The following is a 24,969-nucleotide window of genomic DNA, read 5'->3' as shown; positions in this document are numbered from 1 at the left end:
CTAGAAAGAAAAGGAATCTCCATCTCACATCAAATCAGTTTTTTTAAGATTTTTTTTCAGGAGGACAAAGATTTTCAGGGGAGAGTTACAGAAAGCTGTGGGATCTAAGGAGGAAATAGCTTTTAAAACAAACAAACAAACAAAAACAAAACAAAAACAAACCACGCTCCTTATTTCTTCATCTCCTCTCTCTTGCAGCTGTGAATCCTACTAGGATTCCAATAACTGTATCTAGCCTGGTTCTGAGTCATAAATACCTCTTGATAAGGATATACTTACAGGCAGTATGTTCCCTTGGTTATTCATTGTCACTGGAGTTGAAAAGTACACCTGTTCACAGAAGTAGCACAAGTCCCAAGCATCTTCTTATTTTATAAGGTTGGAGTGGAGTGGAAATGAAGATAGAAGTGGTTCTTCTGTTAGTCACCTTTGAGAGAAAGATGTCACTCTATGCATGAACATTCCTTACCACTCGTTACCATTTGCTAGGCTGGGATTTTCTTCCCTAAATCCTTTTGATTTACTTTTCAAAATTCCCACCTTCATACATAGGTGATACAGACGATGCCTTAGAAAGAAAAATGTGCTGGTAGCACAGATATGCAACAGTCCAACCAAATACAGGTCACTCTTTCTGCCTGTTAAGCCACGCTGGCTGTCAGCTGGCCATCATCCACTGCTGACACTTCTCTATTACAGTTTTAGTCTCCTTTAAACACAAGGTATATCAAATGCAGTTAACTTTGCAAAACTCAGATTGAATGAATGTGACCATGCCAGTTAATTAAGAAGGGATAGACTTGAGCAAAATTTCCCATTTGTCCATGCCTTCCTGTTAGCACACTCCTTGCTACAGTTTTGTCTTTGCTAATTAGTTCTCTCTGAAACAAAAACTAGGCCTGGTTGTCTCTAGTACAAGCCTCATGCTCTGATAGGAGTAAGGATGAAGCTACACAATTTGTTTTAGCAAGCAAATTTAGCCTTCTAGATGCAAATCATGCTGCACCACTTGTCCTCTGGCCAGAGACTGAGCTTGGTATGTTTAACTTAGCAGGAGAAATGTATCTTTGTTTATTCTTTTTGTATTTTGAAACTCAAAACTTAGACCATTGCTTGCTGGAAGGTCTTTAAGTCTTACAGACACAACAGTGACAACAGACGCATCTGATATTCTGAAAGACATTACTTTACCAGTCCTAACTGCAAGGTTTACAGTATTAAAGGATTTCTATTTTGGAATACAGTCTATGAAAAAAAGGTATTCAGTAAGGTATTCCTCTCTTTTTGGGAGGAGCCACAGAATGGTATTTGCCCAAGAAGTTGTCTGCTGACTCATCGCTCATTCCTCTCTCCGTTTTGTGTCTATGTAATACCTTAACAGGGCTAGGCTGAAGTACATTATTTTCACATGACAGACATCTTACAAACCTTAATAAGAATGTGGAAGGAGAACAATTCTTAGCAGTACATTTTGCACTTGTAAAATGGAAATTCAGTAAAAATCTGCAAGAAAATGCATTTTAGTAGCAGTCAAGGATGGACTCTGTAGGAAAGTACAAACTAAAGTTAAATATATAGAACAACTATCATGTTCAGAAAGAGGTGGGAATCAGGAAGTAAAACAGTGTGTCATTACTACTGGATACTACACGCATTTGACTTCAGTAACACAGAATTAGCCATTCAGATTTAAATGATGGTCTTTCTGAACTACTTATGGACAGTCTTCTACCAGTGCTACAGAATTTTAAAAGTCAACATCCTCTACTGGAAACTGGCAGTTTACTGGGAGAAGAAAAATTCTCTGGATGAGTAATAAACCTAATCCCAATGAGCCTGTTGGAAATGGCCTCCAAAATGTGCTATCAGCCTGATCAGCAAGAGACAATGAACTCTGATTACTAATCACTAATGTGTCTCTATTTTTTTATTAGTAAATTAAAGAGATGACTTAATGTAAGGAGGAGTTCTAAGTCATTTCTTGCTTTCCCTCATAAACCATGTCAGATCAGATAGCCTGCTAATGGGAATCATCAGAATGATTTTGGTGGAGTTGCATTCCTCTGTATCAGTTGAAGATGTGGCTATTTGTGTATTTTCTATTTTTTTTTTCTTTTTTTTTTTTTTCTTTTTTTACCCTTTTTTTGTGAGAGAGAGAATTGCAAGAAAAAGCAGAACATATAGAAGCATAGAAGTTACGTCAAATAGGTAGTTATGAAGTTAATTACTGTAATCACCAAATCTATATTAATTTAAACTCATCAAGAATTCCTTCACCTCTGATAAATTAAAGGAACAGTGTGGCCCCATGCTGTTAGCTGGTGGATCAAGTAAATTGCATCCTTTGGAAGACATTGGTGGTGAATCACATACTTGCATCTTCTTTTTGCATTCCCATTTTCTGACACCACTGAAAAAATTCCAGAATGGATGTCTGTGCTATAACTGGGGAATTTTACTGCAGGGAAGGAAGGGAATGAGGAAGACGTTTCAAATTTTAACAAAGTCTGCAATTGTTTCACTCTGTTTTTACAGCCCTTCTTCACATAAATACGGGCTTTAAACTACGGTCTGAAAACAGAAATGTTCTCTCATGCTGACTGTAGAACAGTTCACGCAATCTTGGAATACAATTAAGACTGAGAGGCAAAATTTGAGTTCCTCTGAAGCTCTAAAACCTAAATTTCTTCAGAAAAATTAAGAGGTGGTTCATGGGAAATACTTGTAAGTCACTTCCACTGTATGTTTATGCAGGAAATGTTCAATTCCTGATATGCGTTACTGCGTAATATAGTCCCTATTCACCAGATACAGTACTTGCAAAATTGCTACAGAGAATATCAGACAGAATGAATAGCAGTGAGTCATATTTACTTAAATTTGGAGAATATAATGTTTTCTATTTTTTTTCCAGCTCTGAACAGTAAGTAATTAGCATAGCTAAAGTTAAAAAATCACCATCCATTGAATCTATTGATTTTCGCAGATCAGTCTATAATATAGCTGGCCTTTATTCTTAATCTGAGCTCAGTACCACTGTTGGAATTTCTTGGAGTTATGCATTTTCCTGTGGAGGTTCTAAGCTGTCATGCCAACCAAGGCTGTCTTAAAGGAAGACTTTGGCTTCAGAACTGGCTTGCTATATCTCATAGTTTATTTTCTGTGTTGAAAGGTTATAAATATAGGAAAGCATCACTTGAATTTTGACATACTCTGTTGGCTTCACCCCTTTTGGTATTTCTCAAACATATAGGCTAAACAAGGCAGTGCTGCAAGATAGGTTAAGTCTATTTTGGATTTATAGGCAAAATTGTTTTGGTTGAATGTAAAATGCTGGCAAAGCAATGCCATCCAACACCTGGTGAAAAAGGGCCCTTCAAATTAAAATGATATTCTAAGTCTCGGGTGTTGTTATTATAAGTCAAAGTTATAATTCCATTTCAACTCAAAATATACGTAGAATTTTGTTTTAGCCTAATTACCATTATGTATTGCTAATGAAGTTGGACTTCTACTTCATTTGGAAGACATGCATGTTAAAATTGTAAAATTGCAACATGTATATAAAAAGATGCATTTGCAAAACGTTCTCCTTGATTGCAAAAACTTGAAGATACAGTACAATATACTTCAACATGCCATGACTGCTGTAAATATTTTTCACTTTCAGAAACCCGGATGCTGAGATGTACAAAGTTCGGGAAGGTATACTTGCATTCATTAACTCTGAAACTTGTGGTTGTTAGTATTCATACTTGGTGTTTTCTGGTCTGCTGCTTTGCTTCATCAGCTGTGTTTCATCAGATATAACCAGTGTTTGGATAGTAACTTCATGTTACTAACTACCTAGCCTGTGAAGAGATAATCATCAGCAAAAAGAAGGATTTGAAATATGGCTTAAGAGACATTTATGAAGTTGGTTTGTGTCAGTGTTCGCTTTTTTTAGTATTAAAGTACAGTCTTAAGTTTAATGAAAGACAATAGGACTAAAGGAACATCTTGTATAACCATTTCTCACACATTTTGTTGCAAAAATTCCCCAAATATAAGAAAAGCATAGACTCTCTCTCTATATATATGTATGCATATAAATGTATCTATAACAGACTTTGTGCCCCAAATTGAACTATAGCATCTTACAAAGCATTCACATAACAAAGTGATTGTTCCCTAACACTGTATTTAGTAATGATGAGACATTTTTAGCCTTCAGAGAAACAAACTGTAGTCACTGTAAATAAAAATAAAATAAAATAACAGCAGAGGTGGTCTCTTCCTTCTGTTTATTGTTGGCTGTACTGAAGGAGAATGCAAACGTGCAGAGATAAGAGAGACTTGCAACAAGGTCTCATGTGGGAGGGTTTTCCCCACAGATGTTTTGCCTCTGCCCACATATTCTGACAGAGCAAATACCTAATGTTTATCAGTATGCAGTGCCTTCTCCACTTCTGTAGAGTTTGCCTGTGATGAAATGCACCATTTATTTTTGTGTGCCTGTGTAAATACCTGAAACCCTCTATCTGAGAGACAGTGCTAAAGCTCTGCAATATATGTGTCTGTGGAAAATCCTAATGCGACTGGTATATTGCTTCAAGCTTTGCTTGGTTTTCAGTTTCAAGGTATGTGGAAGCATTTTATTTTGCGAAGCCCAGCCCTATTGAACTTGAAAAGTACAGCAAGCACAGAAGTATAACAACTTCCCAGTACTTTTAATTGATCTGGTATTTCTACAAGGTGCCACCCTTTTCCACACCTCCTGCCTCCTCCTTAAGTGACTCAGCCTCTGAAGTAGAAGTCTCTTGACTTTTCAGGCAGCTGGATGGAGAACAACAGTTCAGCTCTCTGTCTGCTTTGATTGTACCTCACTTCCAGGTATCTCCAGGTTGACTTACCATATTGAACCACGCTAGGACATTGACTTCTACCATATCTAGGTAAGAGCATTTAGTTTTTTCCTTATATATACCAAGTATTTAAAGTCCTCCATTTTCGAATGCTATGTGATTTTGCAGCGTCCAGCTTTAAGGAATCTTTTCAACAAGTGAATGTGCTATGAAAATTCGTGTGTCTCAGTTTAAGTCTTCAAAATTCACTCCACCTTTCTGAAATCTTCTCTTGCCCATACTGTCTTAATTATATGATTAATTACTTTTTATTACTAATTGTAGTTCTTTGATGATGAACTCGCAGTTCAGACCCCTTTTCACAAATGGTTGTTTTAATGTCATTTTGTCACTTTTACTCTATGGCTTGACTTACTGTTTCTTTACTGTTTCTTTGGAATTTTTATCTAAAATGAAGTAAAGTCTATTAAAATATAATTTACTCGAATTTGCTTTAGTTATAAGATTTTTCAAAAGAAAATAGCAATAGATTTTTCTAAAGAACAAACCACTCATGAAATATTAAGAATTAATTTCTACCTTTGCATAAGGTATAGCTTGTTCTTCTGTGATACAGTGATTTAGCCACAGCATGATGTGAACTCATGTATAAACAGAAAAGTTCTTTATTAGAAATGTTGCAAAATGAAATAGATTAATAAAAAAATCTAAAATAAATCCCTTCTGTACCCCATTAAAACAACAACACACATTTAAAATGCATCAATATTTCTAGTTACAAAGCACATACAAATTCGGGTTCTGTCTTAGCAGTTGATTTTTGGCATACATTAGGGACAGTTCCAAGGCATAATTTCTTTCAAAACAGAATCTTCTCCACCCACATCCTGAAAAACCAGTTTTGAGAGCTCTTTCTGCTACAAATAGATGAATGACTTCTGTCTTACATTTGTGTGTTCGCTGGTCCAACCTTGCTTGTTCTAACCTTGTCTAGTTTAACTTTATGTATGTGCATGTTATTCCTATTCTTTACAAAGGCTGTTATGAATTCTCTGGCCCAAACTATGTAGTAAAATATTCATTTATACAGACTGTATTCTTTCCAGAAATTTAAAAATGTGTTACATTGCTTTTTATCTGATATGAATCTCAAGAAGAAAAATATTCTAGGAATGTGTTTTTATTGTTCTTCAATACAAAACATTCTACAAAATAAAATGTAGTCTACAAAATAATAAAATTGTGGTCTACAAAATAAATGTAGTTGTCTTTTATTGTGGTTTTCAGCAAAAGTACAGAAAAGTTAATAAATTGCCAGATAAACATTTCAGTTACAATTTTGATATTCACATGTTCAGTGTTAAGCTTTGACTACTCACTTGGTACTGCACTGAGTGCCTTAGGTTCAGCTGGAGTGGAATTGTTTTCTTTAGAGTGTCTGGCATAGTGCTCTGTTTTGATTCTAAGAGAAAAACAATGTTAACACACTGATGTTTATAGTCGCAGCTAAGCGGTGTTTCACAGAGCCAACACCGCTCTCAGCAAAAGGTCCAAGAAGCTGGGAGGGAACAGAATTAGGACAGCTGACTTAAACTGGCTGAAGGGATATTCTAAACCACATGACATCAAGTGGAAGGAGTTTTGAAGGGGGTGTGAGTTCATCAGGCTCTCTTTTGCTGCTCAGCGAACTAGCTGAGGGATGGAGAGCAGTTGCTTGTGCATCATTTGTCATATACAATTATATATATATGTAATAATTACAACTATCTCCTATTATCTTTGTAAATATTTTTATCTCAACGCACAAGTTTTACTTTGTTTTCTTTGATTCTCTCCCTCATCCCGGGGTGGGGGGTGGGGAGGAGCAGTAAGTTAATGTGTGCTGCTAAGATGCCTGTAGGATTAACACTGAGCAACAGCATTATTCTTTCTATTTCGTGTCCTGAACTACAGTCTTGAACTGTGGTAACAGGTGCTGGTGGTAATTTTGGAGAGAGAAGAGCACAGCATCCATTATACATACAGATCTGCACCTGCCAGACTGGACCTTTAAGTCATATGCTTAATAAGGCAAGGTTGGCCGTATGAAGCATGATACAGCTTTGGCTATCTCTTGCTGTGATGGGGACTTGAAAAACAGCTTTCATCCATGACCAGGAAGTGAACCCATGTTTAGAAATACAAATTCTTATTTATGTATAGTTAGTCAAGTCTGACAAACAATCACAGCCTTTGATAGGATCATGATAAACATTCACTTGAGGAGAAATGATGGATGTAGAAACAGCTGACTTCCAGACCATCCAGATTGCATCTCATATGTATGGTTATCTATCTAGAATTGTAATGATGTGTATCCCAGTACCTTATTTCAAAGTTTTGCAATCTTTATCCTTTATCAAGATGAAGTGACTTCAGTCAGTTGCTGCTCACACATCTGGGTCTTACTATACTCAAGAGAAATAAAGGTTTTACTATATTCAAGATGAAATAACAATGTTTACTAATGTGGTACTGTGATTAAATATGATCAGATGAGATTTTCTTTAATATATCATATCTTTGACACTCCTTTTATATAAATGAAGGATAAGTTATGAGTTAGAGCATTAACTTCAACAGTGCCTATGGAGAAAAAAATATAAAAAAGATTAAACCAAAGTAAACCTTCATTTTATTCAATCACCAGTGTAGTTATTTTGTTCAGAATTTCTCATTGGTTTAAGTGAAGGGAAGTAAATAGTTTAAAACACTAAGGATGTGGAATATTAGTTTTCTAACCTTTCTGTTAAATTTCTACTTGAATGACTCTAAAATTTTGAGCTATAAATACTTAAAAAATACCAAATTTCCACCTTACTTTAGAGCAGCATAGTGCTTCAAGATGAGATTTTAGTGGAAAATGTTGTATTTGGGATAAAGAAAGAAGTGCCTGTTTACTTTCATATGGCAGGGATCTGGTGTTTTTGAAAAGTTGAAACTGCAAGGATACAGTACACGTATGCTTGAAAACAGAATCAATTTTCTGACTTTTCAGAATTTCACCTGCCACTACATTTTTAGATTTACTTCAATGAACAACTTATGCACTGTGATAATATGCAGTATATTTCAGATGGGGAAAGAAACAATGTAATGTTTCTCTGTAATATAAATATTTATAAATAAGATCTTAATCACTCACATAGCTAGAAGCTATAGAACAGAAACACTGTTTGGCTGTAACTAATTCAGTCTAATGTGGAAAAAATGATTCTTATGCAAAATGCTTGTATTATTCCTGTTTGTGTTTGTTTATTTTTTCTTTAAATGTGTAAATGTGAAACCTAATCATATAGAAAGCTACAGCCCAGACCAAATCAAGGAAGGCAAGAGGATTCTGAAGTATGGGAGTATTCAGAATAGCTGAAAACTAGAAGGTCTAACTTTAAACATTTATGGCAGCCTGAGGTCTTCTGCTGATCAAGATATGGAAATGAGATGTAGAATTGTGAACATGGTTATATGTCGACTTCTGCTGCTTTCTGAATAACTTATTACAGAAGCTTCGGCAAAGTAGGGGACAGACTCTTTAGCAGGGTCTATGGTGACAGAACAAGGGGAAATGATTTCAAGCTTAAAGACATAGGTTAGATATAAGGAAAAAATCTTTTACAGTGAGAGTGGTGAGGTACTGGAAGAGGTTGCTGAAAGAGGTGGTGAATGCCCTGTCCCTGGAGACATGCAGGGTCAGACTGGAGAATCTGATGTCGTTGTAAGTGTTCATTGCAGGGGAGTTGGACTAGATGGCCTTTAAAGGTCATCTTTCAATTCTAAGGATTCTATTATTCTATGGTGGTTCTACCATGAGCTTGAAGAGGCATTTGATTACCTCTAAAGTCATGTTTGAAGATATTTTTCTGGATTAAACTGTGTTTAAATTTCTCAAAAAATGTGGGGAATTCTGAATAAAGAACTGCTATGCCCTAAAACCTTTTGGGAGTAGCTCATTGGACTGGCTTGGGCAGTTTTCATTTTCTTTTAAAGTTTACTGACGCTGTTTTTAAATTCAAATTTGCACTGAAGCAGCATTCCTGTTTGTTTTTATTTTGCATTCCAACAGAGTTGTTTGGCTTCAGTGGCTGAGCTCTTATTAAGAAAACCTGAACGTAATTTACTACTATACTATAGAAGACTAGAGCTTCTCTTTCTCACAATTTGATTTTAGAAGTTAAAAATTTTTTTTTTTTTTAAATGTCTTCATAGTTATGGGATGATGATAAACTGTTCACTGACCTGTGTGAATAGTGTGTTGGTTTTAGATTTTTATAAGTCTAAGTTTTCAAACTAATGTGATTCTCATAGCTTTCTGTCCATTCCTCTTTTCACATATGCAGATGCACACACTTTTATGTAATAGTGAAGACCAAGAAAAAAATGCTTTGAATTTTATCCTGCCTCTTTATGCAAGATTCTTTCCATTTTTAAGATCTTGAAATCTAATTCTTCCTCTGATGACTCTTCATCATCTGTGCAGAGACCAAATTAGAAGGGTTTTTAATTTGCATTTCAAAATTGTAATGGATTAATCTTAGATATACAACTTGAAAGTACAAAAGCAAGACATAAACCTTGAGGACAACATGACATTGCGCTGTAAGGCTAAATTGCCTGGGTTTGGAACTTCTGAATGCCTGACGCTTTTTCAGTGCTGTCTGTAAAAGGTATTGAGCTGTTTCTAACACTCATTGATGCACTCTACTTTGGGGCTTGAAGACTAGGTAGTAATTTATTTTGGATGCTGTACGCATGTGCAACAGAAATATTTCTTTTACCCTGACAACAATGCAAACTGAATATAGGATGACACACAGCTTCAATTAAAAGATGAAGAATGAAAGAAGCAGTCTCACTGTGGAGTGCTTTCAGTTCTCTGCTGGACTTTGTTTTGTCATGCATGGATGTAAGAGGGAATAGCAAGACTGTTTTGCAGTTGTTTTCAAAGTCAGTATTCTCAATGCATTTTTAGTTGTTCTGTAGATTTTAAAGTCAAGTCTGAAAGCATGTGATTTCTGTTTGCGTTGGGGATAATTTATTTTTCTGAACTAATATCTGTGGCTTTCTTTTTTATTTTTAACAAAGGCGTAGGAAGGATACTTCCTTGTTAGTTCTGTGAAAAAATTCAGTTTCCATCATGAATCTATGGAAAAAAAAAAAGGCAGCAGTATGCTGTGAAGTCTACATAGCAATTTCCTGCTGTTTTAATGAGAAATATTTCAAATGCAAAGTACAAATTTTTAACTAGAAATTTTAATCCTTAGAATATCGACATTTGATCTGATCTTGACAAAAGAAGGCTCTTCGATGTTTTATGATACTCTTCCCTTAGAAAATATCTTTTAAAATCTTTAATGGAAAATAAATGGAAGTTCCTTCTGTAGAAACTACTTTTATTTCTCCAGATGAAAAAGTGCCAGCACTCACTGACATACTGAAATGTCAAGCTTCTTATTTTCCAGGAACTGACTGAAATAAAGAGCAGTATCAGATGTCCAGTGGTTGCTAAGTTGAAAATATAGCTGAAAATATAAATAAATCAGAACTATCATCTTTTTTTTTTTTTTTTTTTCTCATATGACTGTGACAGTTCAGGAAAATGTATAGCAAGAATATTCATTATTTAAAATAGATTGCCTGAACAGTTCCCAGGAAATTCAGTACGTATCTACTTAAAACCTTGTATCAGTAATTTTGAAAGGTATTTTGTAACCTGCTGCAAAATAAATAAGGCTCACTATAGACCTGAACATATTTTTATTGGGTGAAAATCAGATCCAGCAGTGACGTGTTTTCTACATGAACTTTGTCAATACGTGCTTGGTACTAACAACTAAAAGAAAGGAGTGTGGCTCAGAGTCTTCCAGTCTGCTTTCAGAATTTTAAACTCTTATAAACACCTGGAATTTCACAGCTCAGTAAGACAGATGAGGACTTTTGTTCTTCAATACTATTTTTAAATTTATATACATTTACTTTATAGTAAGATTTGTCAATGCTTTCCTTTTTTGATCATCATAAGCTCTTTTAATAATTATTTGGCAGCAGAAACATACAAAGGAATTATATGCTCTAAGTGCAATTCATTGTGGCATCCACTGGTTGATTTTGTTTCCATACCTTCATTTCATCGTTATTTCTAATACCTTTGCTAAGCTTCTGCCAAAATTTGACACCACTGCCTTCCATCAGTAAAGAAACAGCCACACGCTCTAGTCTGTCAATCTCCTGTTTACATCTGTAAGATACAACAGTGTCACTCAGAGAAAGTTTGTGACTTGTCAGTGAATGTCACAAAAACTGTTTTCTTGTCCTGCTCTAAATCTTAGCAACCTGACCAGTGGAGTGGGTTGAGAAAATCCCAGCTTAACATTGTTTTCTTGGAAAATCCTGCTTTTCAAACAGAAGACTGTTTGCTAAAGAGTATCATGTACTTGTTGTATCATGAACTTATGTTCTTGTTACTATTTTTTTTTTCCTTAAGGGAATTTTTTTGGTTATTAAAATATCATTATGTTCCACTTGATATTTTCAATATAAGACTGATAATCAAAGTTTCAAATCACATAATGAAATTTTTGCATGGCTCAACTCATATATATTTTTAAATATATATATACATATATATTTTTAAATCAGCATATTTGCAGGCTTGTTTTTAACCTCGTTCCAGACAGGGAAAGAAGTCAGTGACTTGTGAACTGCTGCAGGGCAGAAGAACCACCTCTTCCTCCTCCTCCTGCTCTGTCCTCAGAGCCCTACTGTTAGCTGCAGGCCACTGAAGCTGTGAGACCTGTCATCAGGGCTGGGTGAGCCCACGTGTGCTCCAGGCAGCTCTCTGAGCCACAGGCTGATATCATCTTCCCACCTGAGTCTTCTCCTCTGAAGGCTCTCATCACCACGTATGCTCTCAGGGAAGAAGTCCAGACAAGAAGAGAAAGATGAGCACAGATGCAGGGCAGGATTATATATTGTCTTAATGAGGGATGGAAAAGTGAATACCATGTCTGAACTTCAGTTCAAAGAAGGCTGCAGCTATCTCTAAGCCATTCTATCTTACTAAACTTGTCCAAGGAGCTGATCAAAGTGGCATATGTATTTACTCTGACTTCGAGGCTGATTCCTAATCTTACTGCCATCTTTTCTTTTTCGTGTTTTATTTTAGATTCCCACAGAAGGACACCCTATTGAAGAAAATGTCAGCCTTCAGCATACGAAAGCAGTCTCCCAATCAAAGTGGTAATGCTAAATATCCTTCAGTTTCTCCTGGGGCCTCTTGCACTTACTGTTTGCAAGCACTGCTGTGCCCATTGAACAGCTCCCTTCCAAGGCACACCAACACTCTTTGGTAGCAATACTGGCAGTGACCACCCTTTGACAGTCATATGCAGTTGGACTCACTACAGCTGCAAAGAGTAGTTTATTGAGACAGAGTTCCCAGGGTGGTGGTGGAGTCACTATCCTGATAGGTTTTCAAGAAAAGGCTAGATGTCATGCTGAGTGACAGTAGTGGTACTGTGATGATGGGTTGATGGTTGGACTAAATGATCTTGGTGGTCTTTCCAACCTCAATGATTCTGTTATTCTATGATTCTGTGTCATGTCATGCTTTTTCTGGCAGAGGTTTAGGCCGAAATACTGTGCTGGGTAGCATATCCAGGCAATGTGGTACAAGGTGGCAGTTCCCCATGGTATCCTGGTTGCTGTGGAAATCCCATGGGAACATGGCAGCTGGGCCATCCATTGCCCTTTGACTTCAATGAAGAAAATAAGAAACTGTGGAAAATTAGAATGGAAGGGAGAAGGGAGAAAAGTTGTTTTATCATTGTCAGATGGGACATAATATTTCTAAAGATTTACTGTTTTGAGGTGCCTGAGGGCCTGCCTTTGGTGAGACACTAAAGGTCGTAGAGCATCAAGATGGCCATGGCCATGCTTTTAGGGCTGACCAGGGCTGGAAGGCAGCTTAACCACAAGTATTACTATTGTGCAGCCTACCCAGTGGATTGACTGCAAAAAAACTTTATTATTTGTGTATTTTCCTTTTTACAACTTTCAAGAACTTGTGCTGATGTTGCCATTTTCTGTAGGCAGTACTCAGTGTAAGGCAGCCCTGCTGTATAGAGGCAGAAGAGAGGAAGGGGGAGCAAGCATTCTGCCCTCTGAGGAGGGCTTCCCAGGAGCAGCAAAACTGGAAATGGCCTCTGGAAATGCTGGAGGCATGCACTCTGAAACAGGCTGTATCACCCATGCCCTTGAGCATACTGAAAATCAGTATTTTGCTTTATTCTGAATGTTCATCAACTCTGGCTGAATTCACTTGGGTTTGGGAGGTAATTCCTCTGTTCCCGTGTTCAAGCCCTGCTGAAAAGATTAAGGCTGAAATAGTGAAGAAACAGTATATGAGTAAGTTACTAGAGGCATCTGTATTCAAATCTGTACAGTGATAATGACATAAACTATTGCCAAAATAAGAAGGGAGTATGCTCTGTCTACCTGTGCTCATGTCATCTACGTGGTTGCATCAGATATGTATTCAATTTTTAATTGAAACTTAGGAGGTAGCTGATTAGATTAGAAATGAATGCTGTTCAGCAAAGTGTAGGCCTCATGCACTAGCAAATAACTTGTAGTATTTCTTGAAAAATAAACACAGTGTATATCCTTTGGCTGCTGCTTTTATAGGAGATCTCCTGAAGCCTTATGTGCACTGAACAATTTAAAAAAGCCATGTTTTCTCTGAAGTCCAAATGATTTTGGGTTAGATGATAAGAGTTTTCATAAAATGTCATTAGAATAGAAAAAAGGTTCCATATAACAAGTTAATAACCGGATTCATATTGAGTACTTTTTGAACATGTTATGTTCCTGTCTTCAGTTCAAGATTTAAAGGAGGTTGTGGCTTCAAGCAAAGCACAGATTCAGATTTATTGCACAGTTGAAAGCTGCTCTGGCAAAAACTGCAAGTATGAAAGGAATGCTGGAGTTACCTCCACTCCTTGCCAAAGAGAAATTTTATCTCTGGAATGCATATACTTGAACTCATATTTTTTCTACTTTCATGAATTAAAGTGTTGGATTTTTTTTCCAGTGCAAATGATTGCACCAAATTGAAAATATCTACGTATTTATGAAAATAGGAAGCCACAGTTCTTGATATTACATCTTCATTCAAGTCCTTGATTTTTGATTGTAGTCTGTTTTATTTCTGTGTGTCTTCATCCAAGTCTCTAGTACGTTCCAGTCATTGCTAACAGCATCAGTATACTCAAAACAATAAATATTTTGAGCAAATGCCCTTAATACAGTTTTGCTTGCCAATTACAACTATATCCATTCTTGGCAGTGACTATGAGACAATGACATTGTTTAAACTGATGAAGTTCCTTCCTCTCTTCTGTTTGCAAGAAACGAAGTGAATTTTCAGTAGGTATTTCAATGAACCATAGGAGCTATGCAGGGAAGGCTGCGGTATTTTCATTTTTTGAAGTCTTTAGCACAGGTTTCAATAAATATTTTTAAGAAAGAAACTAGTTTAAGTGTAAGAGAACAGACTGGTACAGAAATTACGCAGTAAGGACAGATGATGTTCTGATCTTAATTTGTGACTGTCAACACATTCTCGAACATCTAGCTTTGATGTGCATATTCATTTTGTAATAGTCACAAAGGGATGCATCTTTGTTACTCTAAAAATAAAACTAAATATTGGGATCAAGGCCAAGAGACAGCAATACACATCTATACTCTCACATCCATGCCTTTTAAATGTTTGTCCCTTCTGTAGCACTTAGTCTTGGAGAGAGCTAGTTCAACAAAGAAGCAGAGAACGGTCCTATAGCTGAGTAAATACAAATGATAAGGAGTCCAATCCTTGAATTGCTTCACCGGCCTTCTTTTATTTGGTGGTTAGACATATCTGCAATGAAAAAGAACAAATAAGAACAGGCACAGTTTGGTCTGCAGTTAAGTACAGAGTTTGACGACTTTTTTTAGGGTATTATAGTGTGCTTTTTTCATGAAGAAATATATTTGAAAGATAAATCTTGGCCACTGTCACTTAAAATAAATGTTTTGGTGTTCTGTTATGATTTCAATGTACCACTCACTTAGTTTTTTGTCATTTTTCATGTTATTTATCATTTTTCATGTTACCACTACAGCTGATGATCTTGAATCAAAAGCAAGAGCTACATTTTCTTATAATCACAGCAAAATGTCAAAATACAGCATTGAAAAATACACAATATGGACTGTGAAGTGTGATCTTCCTTTAAAATTGAATGTCCTTATTGAATATCAGATAATAATGTCTCCTGAAATGTGGTATGTAACTACTTTTGCTTGGGAATTAATATTTCATGGAGAAAATCATTAAGGTCTCTGAAGGAAAACCTGAAAAGTTCAGCGTTTTTCATCAGTCAGGTTGTTGACTAACTGGATGCCATTGATAAAGATTTTTTGTATGTAATACTTTACCTTTTTTTTTCACCAGGAAAATGTGGAATTTCTAATAGGGCTCAGCTTCTAGTCCTGCATTTTAAAGAGAAATGTTGTAATGGCAAAAAAAATATTCCATTCCACTTCAAAGAAGAGGATGGTATGAAACTTAGTGGGAAGAAAAAGAAATGGAAATAATGGATAATAGTTTAAATATTTTTGTTTGTTCCTGGGGCAAACTCCTCATAAAGAGAAACCAAAAGAAATAAAGATTAGCTTTCTAATACAATGAAGAACATATATTCTCCCAGATCAAGTGAACATCATATTATTAGTTACTCAATATATTAGATATCAGCATTGTTTTAGGTTGTTTACATAAGTAAATAAAAATTATATACGTGTGCATGTTTGTTGTACTATTTCTCTTGAAAACCTTTGAAAACATAAAAATACTACATTTAGAAAAAGTTAAGCAAAACTAAATAGTTGGTTAGAACAGAGAACCTTGTTAATTAAGCCACTAAGGGAAAAGCTTCAGAGGGAGTCTGAGCCTTTTGAGGAACCTGAAAATTCAGAGAAGTTGGGCTGGATGTGGGTGGATGACCATGTGATCATTTCCAGATTAGCTTTCACTTGAAATTTGTATCCTGTCCCACATCTAAAAATACAGATACCACATACCCAGATTCCCTTGAGAAATGGGAATCATACATTTGCCCCTAGAAAAACCATTGTATTTATATTTCATAATTCCTCTATCAGATCTGTCATATTTGTTTAGAGTTAAAAACATATCCCAAGCTCCTTCATATTGAGGATGAAACTGAATTCAGTTTGGTACTGTCCTTCTGCATTCCTTTTAAGGTTGAAAGCATTAAGTCACAAACTTTTCAAGGAAACGGACTACACTAAACAAGATCATCAAACATATTCCTTGTGCTTTTTCTTTTCTGGTGGTAAAAAAGCTGAACTTTCACAGATTTCACCCTTTTTAACAGTACTTTTTAATAGTAAAGGTTTCCAAAGCTTTCTCTTGCCTTCATTTTCAAGACATGTTTCTCTGCATTTGTAGATAAGAAGAGCCCTTCTGTTGCAATTAAAAGCAGACAGCAAGCTAATCATGATGTTAACAAGCGACGGACCCTTTTGCAGGATAACAGCTGGATAAAGAAGAGACCTGAAGAGGAAAGGTAGGAAAGATCTGAAGTACATTTCTTCCGTCTTCAGGTTATCATGCTAAGTAAATATTTTCTTTGAATGTCTACTTTTGCATGAATTATACTACCAAAAAGGAAATAGAGCTCATAAAATAACTATTATTTACTCATCTTGATGAAATATTCATTTTGTCATGGAACATTAGTCTGTTGGACTTTCGGTGACTGTTTTGTAGTAGGACTTCTGTGCACTGAGTATTTAATGAGATGTATTGAGCATCTCAGGCCTGTGCTTTGCATGAAAAGTCCCACATTTCCTGTTTGTGTGTTCCAAGATCACCATCCTACTCTTTTTCACAGGTCTGAAGACTGTAAACCTTGACAAATTCCTCTAAGGAACTTAGTAAAGTCAGAATCATTTGAAATTTACTGTAATGCAAAATGGTGCTTGTATTAGAGTAGAAACTCCACCTAGAAACCAGGCCCTCCACAAAGAGCACACAGGAAGAGATAATTCATATTCCTAAATGTTTGGAGTAATCTAATAGGGAGTTCTGTAGTTGGTGTGGCTATAGTGGTAGTAAATGGCTATGAAATCTGACTGAGGACAGAAATTTTTTGCCAAGACACGTTTTTCTATTGTTGGTATTCAAATTTAAACTAACCACTGTCTTTATTCTCCTTGTAGCGCTGATGAAAACTATGGAAGAGCTGTGCTTAACCAATATAAATCCCAAGATAGCCTACACAGGTATCATAGCTTATCTAAATATCTTTCTGATGATACTGACAGAGAAAATGCAACACCCTTCCATTATAACTTGTTTTTATCAAGAGCTTTATTTAAATAATAATCCATTATAAATGTGACTTTAATTTACCATTGTAAATCTGTTCTCATTTTAAATCTGACACAATTATTAAGCTGATGATTGCAATAGGTACAGAATTGAATTTATTAACACCTGAACAGTCTAAAATTCCGTATGAGACTTTAATTCATTTCTTATATTGTTTTATATGTGATGAGTTGTTTAATTGAACAGTGACAAATGTATCATTTTTAACCTTTTTTATGGCAGTAGCGCAAATGAAAAGGAAGATCAGAAAACTGCACTTGGACGATACAGATCTGATACTAACTTGGACAGGTACAGATGTTTTTCATATGTATTTAATTTTGTGATTCTCATACATATAAGTAGTCTCAAATATGAAGGTATGAATGAGATAAATTATGTATCATTTTTTTCTATTTACTAAGTAGAAGAATTTGACTGATTTTTGCATGAATTGTAAATTAGACAAATGGAAATGTGATTTGGGAAAAGGTTCTTTTTGAAATCTTGCTCTTCTTCCCTTGTATCAGTTCATGTGGACTCTTGTGCTTATAAAAATAAACACCTCCACACAGATGACCCATTTACTCCTTCCCAGTTTCCTTTTTTTCAAACTGTAAATCAGCATCCTATCTCCAACAGTTAAACACGTCTAATAATTAGTTCTTTCCAAATTCTTGTTGCCACTTCATACTATGATCAACATAAATATCAGTACCATACAGGTATCTTAAAGGTGCTTAATTTAAACGTTCTTATCAGTGTTAACTTCTGTCTAGTTCTTTAAGACATGATCACAACAGTATTTGCAGATTGTTTCTGCAGAAAATCTTCAAAATTCAGTCCACAATTAGTACCTGTTATCAACAAGACCCTATCACTTATCAGAATTTAATGCACACTTCGTAGAAAACATGGACCTGTTTGGTTGGATCTTGGTACTTTGTAATTTTGTTTGATGACCATATTTATGGTGTTGTAAGAAACAATGACAAATGATTGCATTACGTTTACTGTGTCCATAGAAAGCTGGAATAAAATGGGCTACAGTGCTCTGTGATTCTTCTATAATCTGATGAATTCTACTGTATTTGTTCCTTCATTATGAAGAAGTGAGCCTATAACTTTATTTTACTTATTGCTTTTCTCCATATCTTTTCTATCTCCATGTTAGTCTTTTTGACCGGAATGTCCACCTCAGAGCACACCTTACACATGTACAGGAATGTAGCAATGGTTTCTGGTTCATTTGCCATATCTTTTCTCATACTTAATAATGAATTTGCTCTTTTGAGTACTGCTGAGAATTGAGCTCATTTTCACAATATTATCTTTGTAACTATAAGACCTCTTTCTTGAGCTAGTTCAGAGATCAGTTGTTTTTCTTGGCAGGCATTATTTTGCATCTAAGAAAAATGAATGTCACCTGCCATTTTAGAAATCTAGTATTTTTAACACATGATTCTGAAAGCCTTGCCAGTCAGCATTTGCTTTGATTATCATGAGTTAGTGTAATTGGCAAGCAACATTGTCTGGCTTCTCTTTTCCAGATAATTTCCAGATATATGGAAAACTCAGGTCTTGTACAGATCTCACTTTCCACTCTGAAAAAAATACCATTTATTCCAAACCTATATTCCTGACTTTTTAACCAGTTGTTTGTGCATGAAAGAACTCTATTACCACACAGTAGTTTAGTTTATTTAATAGTCTTTAATGAGGAATTTTCTAGGAATCTGTTCGGAAATGCAAGCAGACTGTATCTACCGTCATTCTTACCCACAAACTCATTGACTCAAAAACAAATTTAAGGCCTTATTTTTCAGAATAGAAGCTCTGACTGCTAGTTTAGAAGCCATAGGGCAGTTCCACTTTCTACAGTGTTGACGAAAAGTATTGTCTTGAACATCCCTGTCCAACTGGGAATTTCTGTTTTATGATATTAAAGATGCCTGAATTATTTTAGGTTGTTAGCTGCCTGTGTTCTCATACGCACAAATATCTAAGATAAATTGTTATTAATATGCAACAGGTGACAAAAAAAATAAATGTTCATATATATGAATGAACATTTCTGATAACTGATGTGGAATTAAGTGAATAATGTTGGTTCTATGTTAAAATGATAAAAATGAGGAAGTAGGTAGTCAAGTTGTTTGTTTTTTTTTCTCAGTCATCGTTAGCCTTCTCAAATCTGTGATATCAGTAATTTCAGGATTAATTCATACACACCCATTGCCAGAAGGCACTTCTGTGAATATGAACTATGTGTTCTGCATCTTCTCAAATTTGCAACCTGAGGCATAAAAGGGTGTAGTGATGTATTTTCTCTTAGCTCCTTTTTGTAGCTTGCAGTTCAATTTGGTATTTCTGCTTCCTTGGTAAAGGATGTTTTCCACCAGGTACAATTCCCTTATTTTCTTAAAAATTATTTCTGGCAAGAATAACAGTACTAAAGAAATCTCAAGCTTAGAACACAGCAGTTTTCAGACTAGCAATATTTCTTAGTTTTCTGTGTAAAAAAAGAATAATTCTTTTTTTTTTTTTTTCCTCAAAGCTAAAATGTGTAGCTGAAAAATGTCTTTTATGATTATGGAATGTAAAAGAAAATCTAAAGCATTGTTCATAGCTTGACAGCTTTGAGAAGAATTACCTTCATACTGGAGATTTCTCAGCTGCTTACAAGTAAAATAATTTTTGTTTAGCTAGGATGTTGTAAAATTGCAGTCTACTGTGCAGAACGCGTGCAGATGTTACCAGTTTTAAGCCAGAGATTAGAATCTATCCGAATTTCTACTTTTTATCTCTTGTGGGCATTACTCCAAAGGACATGGATTTTCAGAATGGGATTCTATCTAGATAAATGTGTCTTCAATAGCTAGTTTTCAAAACATCTAAATAATCCTTGAAACTCTAATTTAAAAATTGGAAATACACTGCTTGAAGAGTACAGGAGTAATTTGATGTTCTTCAATCTATGTAGAAATACAACAGTGAAGACATATCTACAAGCCATTTCAAGTACAGATATGCTTTCCAACTCCTGTCATTTCCGTATTCAAGGACATTATTGTTTGATATCCTATGTTCAACCTTGGAGGCATTCAAGGTCAGGATGGAAAGGGCCCTGAGCATCCTGATCTAGTGGGTGGTATCCTTGTCAATAGCAAGAGGGTTGGAACTAAATGATCCCTTCCAATCCAAGCAATTATATGATTCTATGATAACCCAGTATTCACAAAATTTGAACATCAGTTTCAGTATCAAGGAGCTGGAAGAGATGTTGGGGCTGTCTACATGTTTGCACCATTGGCTGCAAGCAAAAGAGTGGATGAGTTGTGAGAAATCTGTAGTTCGACTGCAGTAGATGCACATATACTGGCACATAGTTCTATACTTCATATATCAGAGAAAAATTGTAATATTAAGATGTGAAGATAAACTACTATTCAGTGGTACTAACCAATTTTTCACATCTTGAACACACTATGCAACATTTTACTTATGTGTAAAGGGAGATGTCAGTAAATATGTCTATAGGTACAGAATAGCTTTCATACATGGAATGGCTGAAGAGAAAACATTTTGTTAGCTTGGAAAAGAATGTAACATAGGGAAAGTGTGTAAGGAAGGAATTTGACTGCTTTATTTTAAGAATGATGAGATACTCGATAAAAATAACTCGATTTAAATAACAGTTCAAAGAAAATAAAGAATATTTGTTGTTTTTTTTTTGTTAACACAAATTAACCTTAGGTGTCACCATTGCACGATAACGTGGAGGTTAGATATTTAAATTGGTTCAGAAAAACCAATGGATAAATGCATCATTAATCCAGAGGTGTCTGTTGTAGATAGCAGTGTGTGTACAAACTGTGTATATTCTTCCACCACTGCTTATCAGAAGCAGAAAAGTTGTACATGGAAAAGTTAACTTTACAGTTAACTTCTTTTACTTTTTTCAAAACATTACTACATTGAGCAGCCAGATGGATGCCAGGTGGACCCTTTAAGTCTGACCTAGAATTATTAATATATCACCACTTAAAGTATTTTGCTTAAATTTTTGAAAATAGGAAATGAAACTCTAATGAAATGCTTGTTCAGTGAATTAATTACAACACTTATGTTTGCATCCACAGTACAGTTTGCAAGATTAGTGAGACCTCTAGTGATCTTTTGGGAAACTGTAGCTGCCAGTCACTGTTACAAGATAGCCATATAATAACGTAGATATTTGAGCAATTAAGTTTAAGAACTAAAGAAAGAACAGATTGTGTCCCAGTGTCTTTGAAGGATTTTCTTTAAATACAACCATCTTCTGTGATGGCTGGCTGAAGGCAGCTTACAAAAGGTTTTGTACATAATATTGAATTATAAATGTCGAAATATTTATATCTATAGTTATGTATCTATGGCGTACGTAACAAGAATTAAGTAATTTCCACGTGTAATTAAGTTGCAGTTCAAAATATTTTTCAACTAATTTAACCAAATATTTAAGATAAACATCTCAACTTAGTATTTGTAGTTTATTTACTTCAATTTATACTTGAGCTCTTTGGACTCTCTCTCTTCTTAGCAAAGGACATACTCCTGAGCAGGCTGGTGGCACTACTCAAGGGAGGTTGGACCAAGTGACCTCCACAGGTCTTGTCCAGCCTCAACTCTGTGATTCTGTGATTTCATTTATGGATTAAATATACATATAAGTATTTAAGTGTTTAAACTGTGTTTCAGCTATGATAGCTACGTAATGCTTTCTGTGAAAGTGTGACAGGGCTTTGGGCAGCAACTCTAGAATACTTAAGAGCCTTAAAAGTCATGATTAGTTCTTAGTGTAATTGTTATGGCATAATAAAATCAATTTAAGGTAAAGCAACATAACTTCTGTGATAGATGGTACTCCTATAGGCCATTACAAGGTTTTGTCAGGCATTTTTCACTAGAGCATTTTCAAATCATATTGATCTCTAAAGCCATAAAGAAAACCATACTGCTGCATCTCTCAGGGAATGGTGAAGTGGATGGAAATAGATTACCTTAGATACTGTTTATCTGAAAAACACTGCTTTCTTTCTAGTGTTCAGTTATAATTCAAAGGAATTGCTATATATTCTACTCAATTTTATTCTATTCTAAAATTAATTGTTACAGCAATAAGGCTTAATATATCACTTAGAATCTAAACATCATATTCTTTTAAAACAGTTTTTCAGTGAGCTTAGACTGTTCAGATATGAATGCACTACATTTATATTAAGTCAGCTTCTCTTCTGTACCTTTTTTGTGGTGCTATTAAATTTGTTATCTGAACACAGGACAAAGGGATACTTCATCTTTTAATTTTATTCAGTGGTTTAAAATAAAGATCTAGAGTATGTATTTTGAATAATTTCTGTTTTGTTTGTTTATTTTTGCTTTTTCTTTTTAAACAGAATTCCAGGCAGTAGTGATATCGACAAAATAAATAAGTCTCCCACTCTAAATAATAAGCAAAACAATAGGTAAGTGTTTTGGAAATGTTATCATCTAAGCATTATATATCAGGTATTATCATCCAAGTTACCTGTAAATATAGCAAGAATGTATAAAGAAATACTTAGTATGGTATATGGCTTAACAGCAGGTTTCCTTTCACCATTTGACATCTGGAATGCAGCCATCCATACCTAAGTTACCATGGACTCTTTAACAGGGGGGGTAGACTCGATGATCTCTTGAGGTTCCTTCCAACCCCTGTCATTCTGTAAAAAAGGGTCTTTTGGTGGGTAATTCAACTGATGTCTTTCAGATGCTTTGTTTTTAGAACAAGAGGAATTATTATTTCCTAGAACTGCCTATTTGTCCACACAGATTAAAAGAAAGATCAGCACAGATTTATATATTTAAATTTCATACCAATTATTTAAGAAATACAGGGTTTTAGATACAATACAGATACAGAAAAGGAAGACTGAGAATGTTTTGAAATCAATTAATTGTGGTTATGTTCTAGAGCTCTGCATTTGTCTGCATGAATTCATGAGGAAAGTCAACAGGGGAAAAAAAAATCTGACTCAGGTTTTCACTGGAAAATATCACTGAACTTTGGCCAATGGAAAACTTGGTAACCAAGTTGTAACAAAATATTTTTTGATAGCAAGGCTGATTTTTTTTTTTTTTTTTTTAGTGAAAATCAAACAGAAAATTCATGGTTTCTTTGAAGGCTTTTATTTTTTTAGAAGTTCAGATTTCGTTGCAAACAGGTTAAAGCCAAAATTTAATTTAAAATAATATAGCAGAAATACTGTGAAATAATATTTAAAAAATATGTTATGATTGAGAGGTGAATGATTAAACAACATTCAAAATTTAATTTCTAAAGCACAGCTCTACTAACTGAAATTTTTATTTAAAAATTGAAAGTCAGAAGTGTTCAGTTGCCATCCTTATAAATGTAAACAAACAAATATATTGCTGTGTGCCTTCATCAGTGCATGTAGGGTTCTATCAAAAATAAGTTGCACTAAATATGGTTGCTAGTGAGAACTGAGCACAGGAATTAAATGTCATCTTACAAAGTTCCAAGATTTTATTCTGAAGAGCAAAATAAAGCCTTTTAAACATTAAGTGAAGCCATTCTTTTAAGTTGTAATTTTATATCATAATGTTGTAAACCATTATGATGATGACATGAAATATATAAATTGGATTTTTAAGTTATAGAGTTTGGAGATAAATTTTAATATTGTGAGTATTTTTTAACTACCATGAGTTCTGAAGTAGGACTTAAGTGAGACTTCAGTGGTATACACTTTCTCCTGCCAGACAGCAATGAAATAATTTTTTAAACTCCATTCTTTAGTTATTCTAATGTCATTAAGAACTGAAGAGAACAGACAATACTTTTTTGATAACATTTATGAGAAAAATCCCTGACTTGGAATTTATGCGTTTAGGAATACGAAGGATGTCAGCTTCCTTTACAGGCATATAATAAAATAGAACAGCACTAACAGTTACGTGAAAAGCATAACATTTACAATATGAAAAATATTTTAGAACTTGGAGAGTGAAGTGCTGGTACAGAAGTTCAGATGTTCAGAAGTCAGAAATTAGTTCGGATAGCAAGTAAAGACACGTATTCTTTCAGTATGAGAACTCCTTAAGATATCCGAAATCTATTATCATTTGAGTTATTTCCAAAATTTCATTTGGCATATGTAAGCATAATTGGATCATTTACTCTGCACAGTCATGTCTTTCTGATAAGGGAAATGTCATTTTTTATCCTTGTTTTCTCATTTAAAATGATACACTTATTAAAGATGAATTAGTAAATGAATGAATGAAGTATATTTTCTTAACAGACAATCTTGGACTCCTAATACATCATCCACAAACACTCCTGCCACTTCTCCAATCAAGAAAAAAAGGTATTCATTGTTGCCATTGTTTGATTGGTAGAGGACATGTTGCCATTGTTTGATTGGCAGAGGACATATAGCACTGTATTAAACCTCTGTTAATAATTGTATCAAAAAACATTATCAACTTTCTCCTCTAGCAAACTCCAGAATTCTCTGGTTTTTTTTTCCCTGAGAGTACTGTGTTGAAGATAGTTTGTACTACCAATTTAAGCTCTGAGGACACAATAATAGATGCTAA

The 24,969-nt window shown here is 34.9% G+C and overlaps 1 protein-coding gene across 3 annotated transcripts in view; it reads left to right on the top strand.

The window, feature by feature from the left end:
* Positions 1–3,687: 3,687 nt before the first annotated feature.
* SCEL (sciellin) overlaps positions 3,688–24,969 on the top strand; it is a 52,276-nt gene continuing 30,994 nt past the window's right edge. The window contains exons 1-8 of one of the 3 annotated variants that reach the window (XM_048946271.1): positions 3,688–3,705; positions 4,812–4,934; positions 12,046–12,119; positions 16,396–16,513; positions 17,169–17,231; positions 17,563–17,631; positions 22,758–22,826; positions 24,672–24,737. In XM_048946271.1, the coding sequence (XP_048802228.1) occupies positions 12,077–12,119; positions 16,396–16,513; positions 17,169–17,231; positions 17,563–17,631; positions 22,758–22,826; positions 24,672–24,737 (428 nt within the window). In that variant the 5' untranslated portion in view covers positions 3,688–3,705; positions 4,812–4,934; positions 12,046–12,076. Of the gene's footprint in view, positions 3,706–4,459; positions 4,620–4,644; positions 4,935–12,045; positions 12,120–16,395; positions 16,514–17,168; positions 17,232–17,562; positions 17,632–22,757; positions 22,827–24,671; positions 24,738–24,969 lie in introns of those variants that run through there. The other 2 variants (XM_048946262.1, XM_048946281.1) reach the window with 2 other exon arrangements.

This window comes from Lagopus muta, chromosome 1, assembly GCF_023343835.1.
Source record: "Lagopus muta isolate bLagMut1 chromosome 1, bLagMut1 primary, whole genome shotgun sequence".
Taxonomy (NCBI): domain Eukaryota; kingdom Metazoa; phylum Chordata; class Aves; order Galliformes; family Phasianidae; genus Lagopus; species Lagopus muta.
The sequence above is the reverse complement of the archived record's forward strand: the minus strand, read 5'-3'. Positions and strand labels throughout refer to the sequence as shown.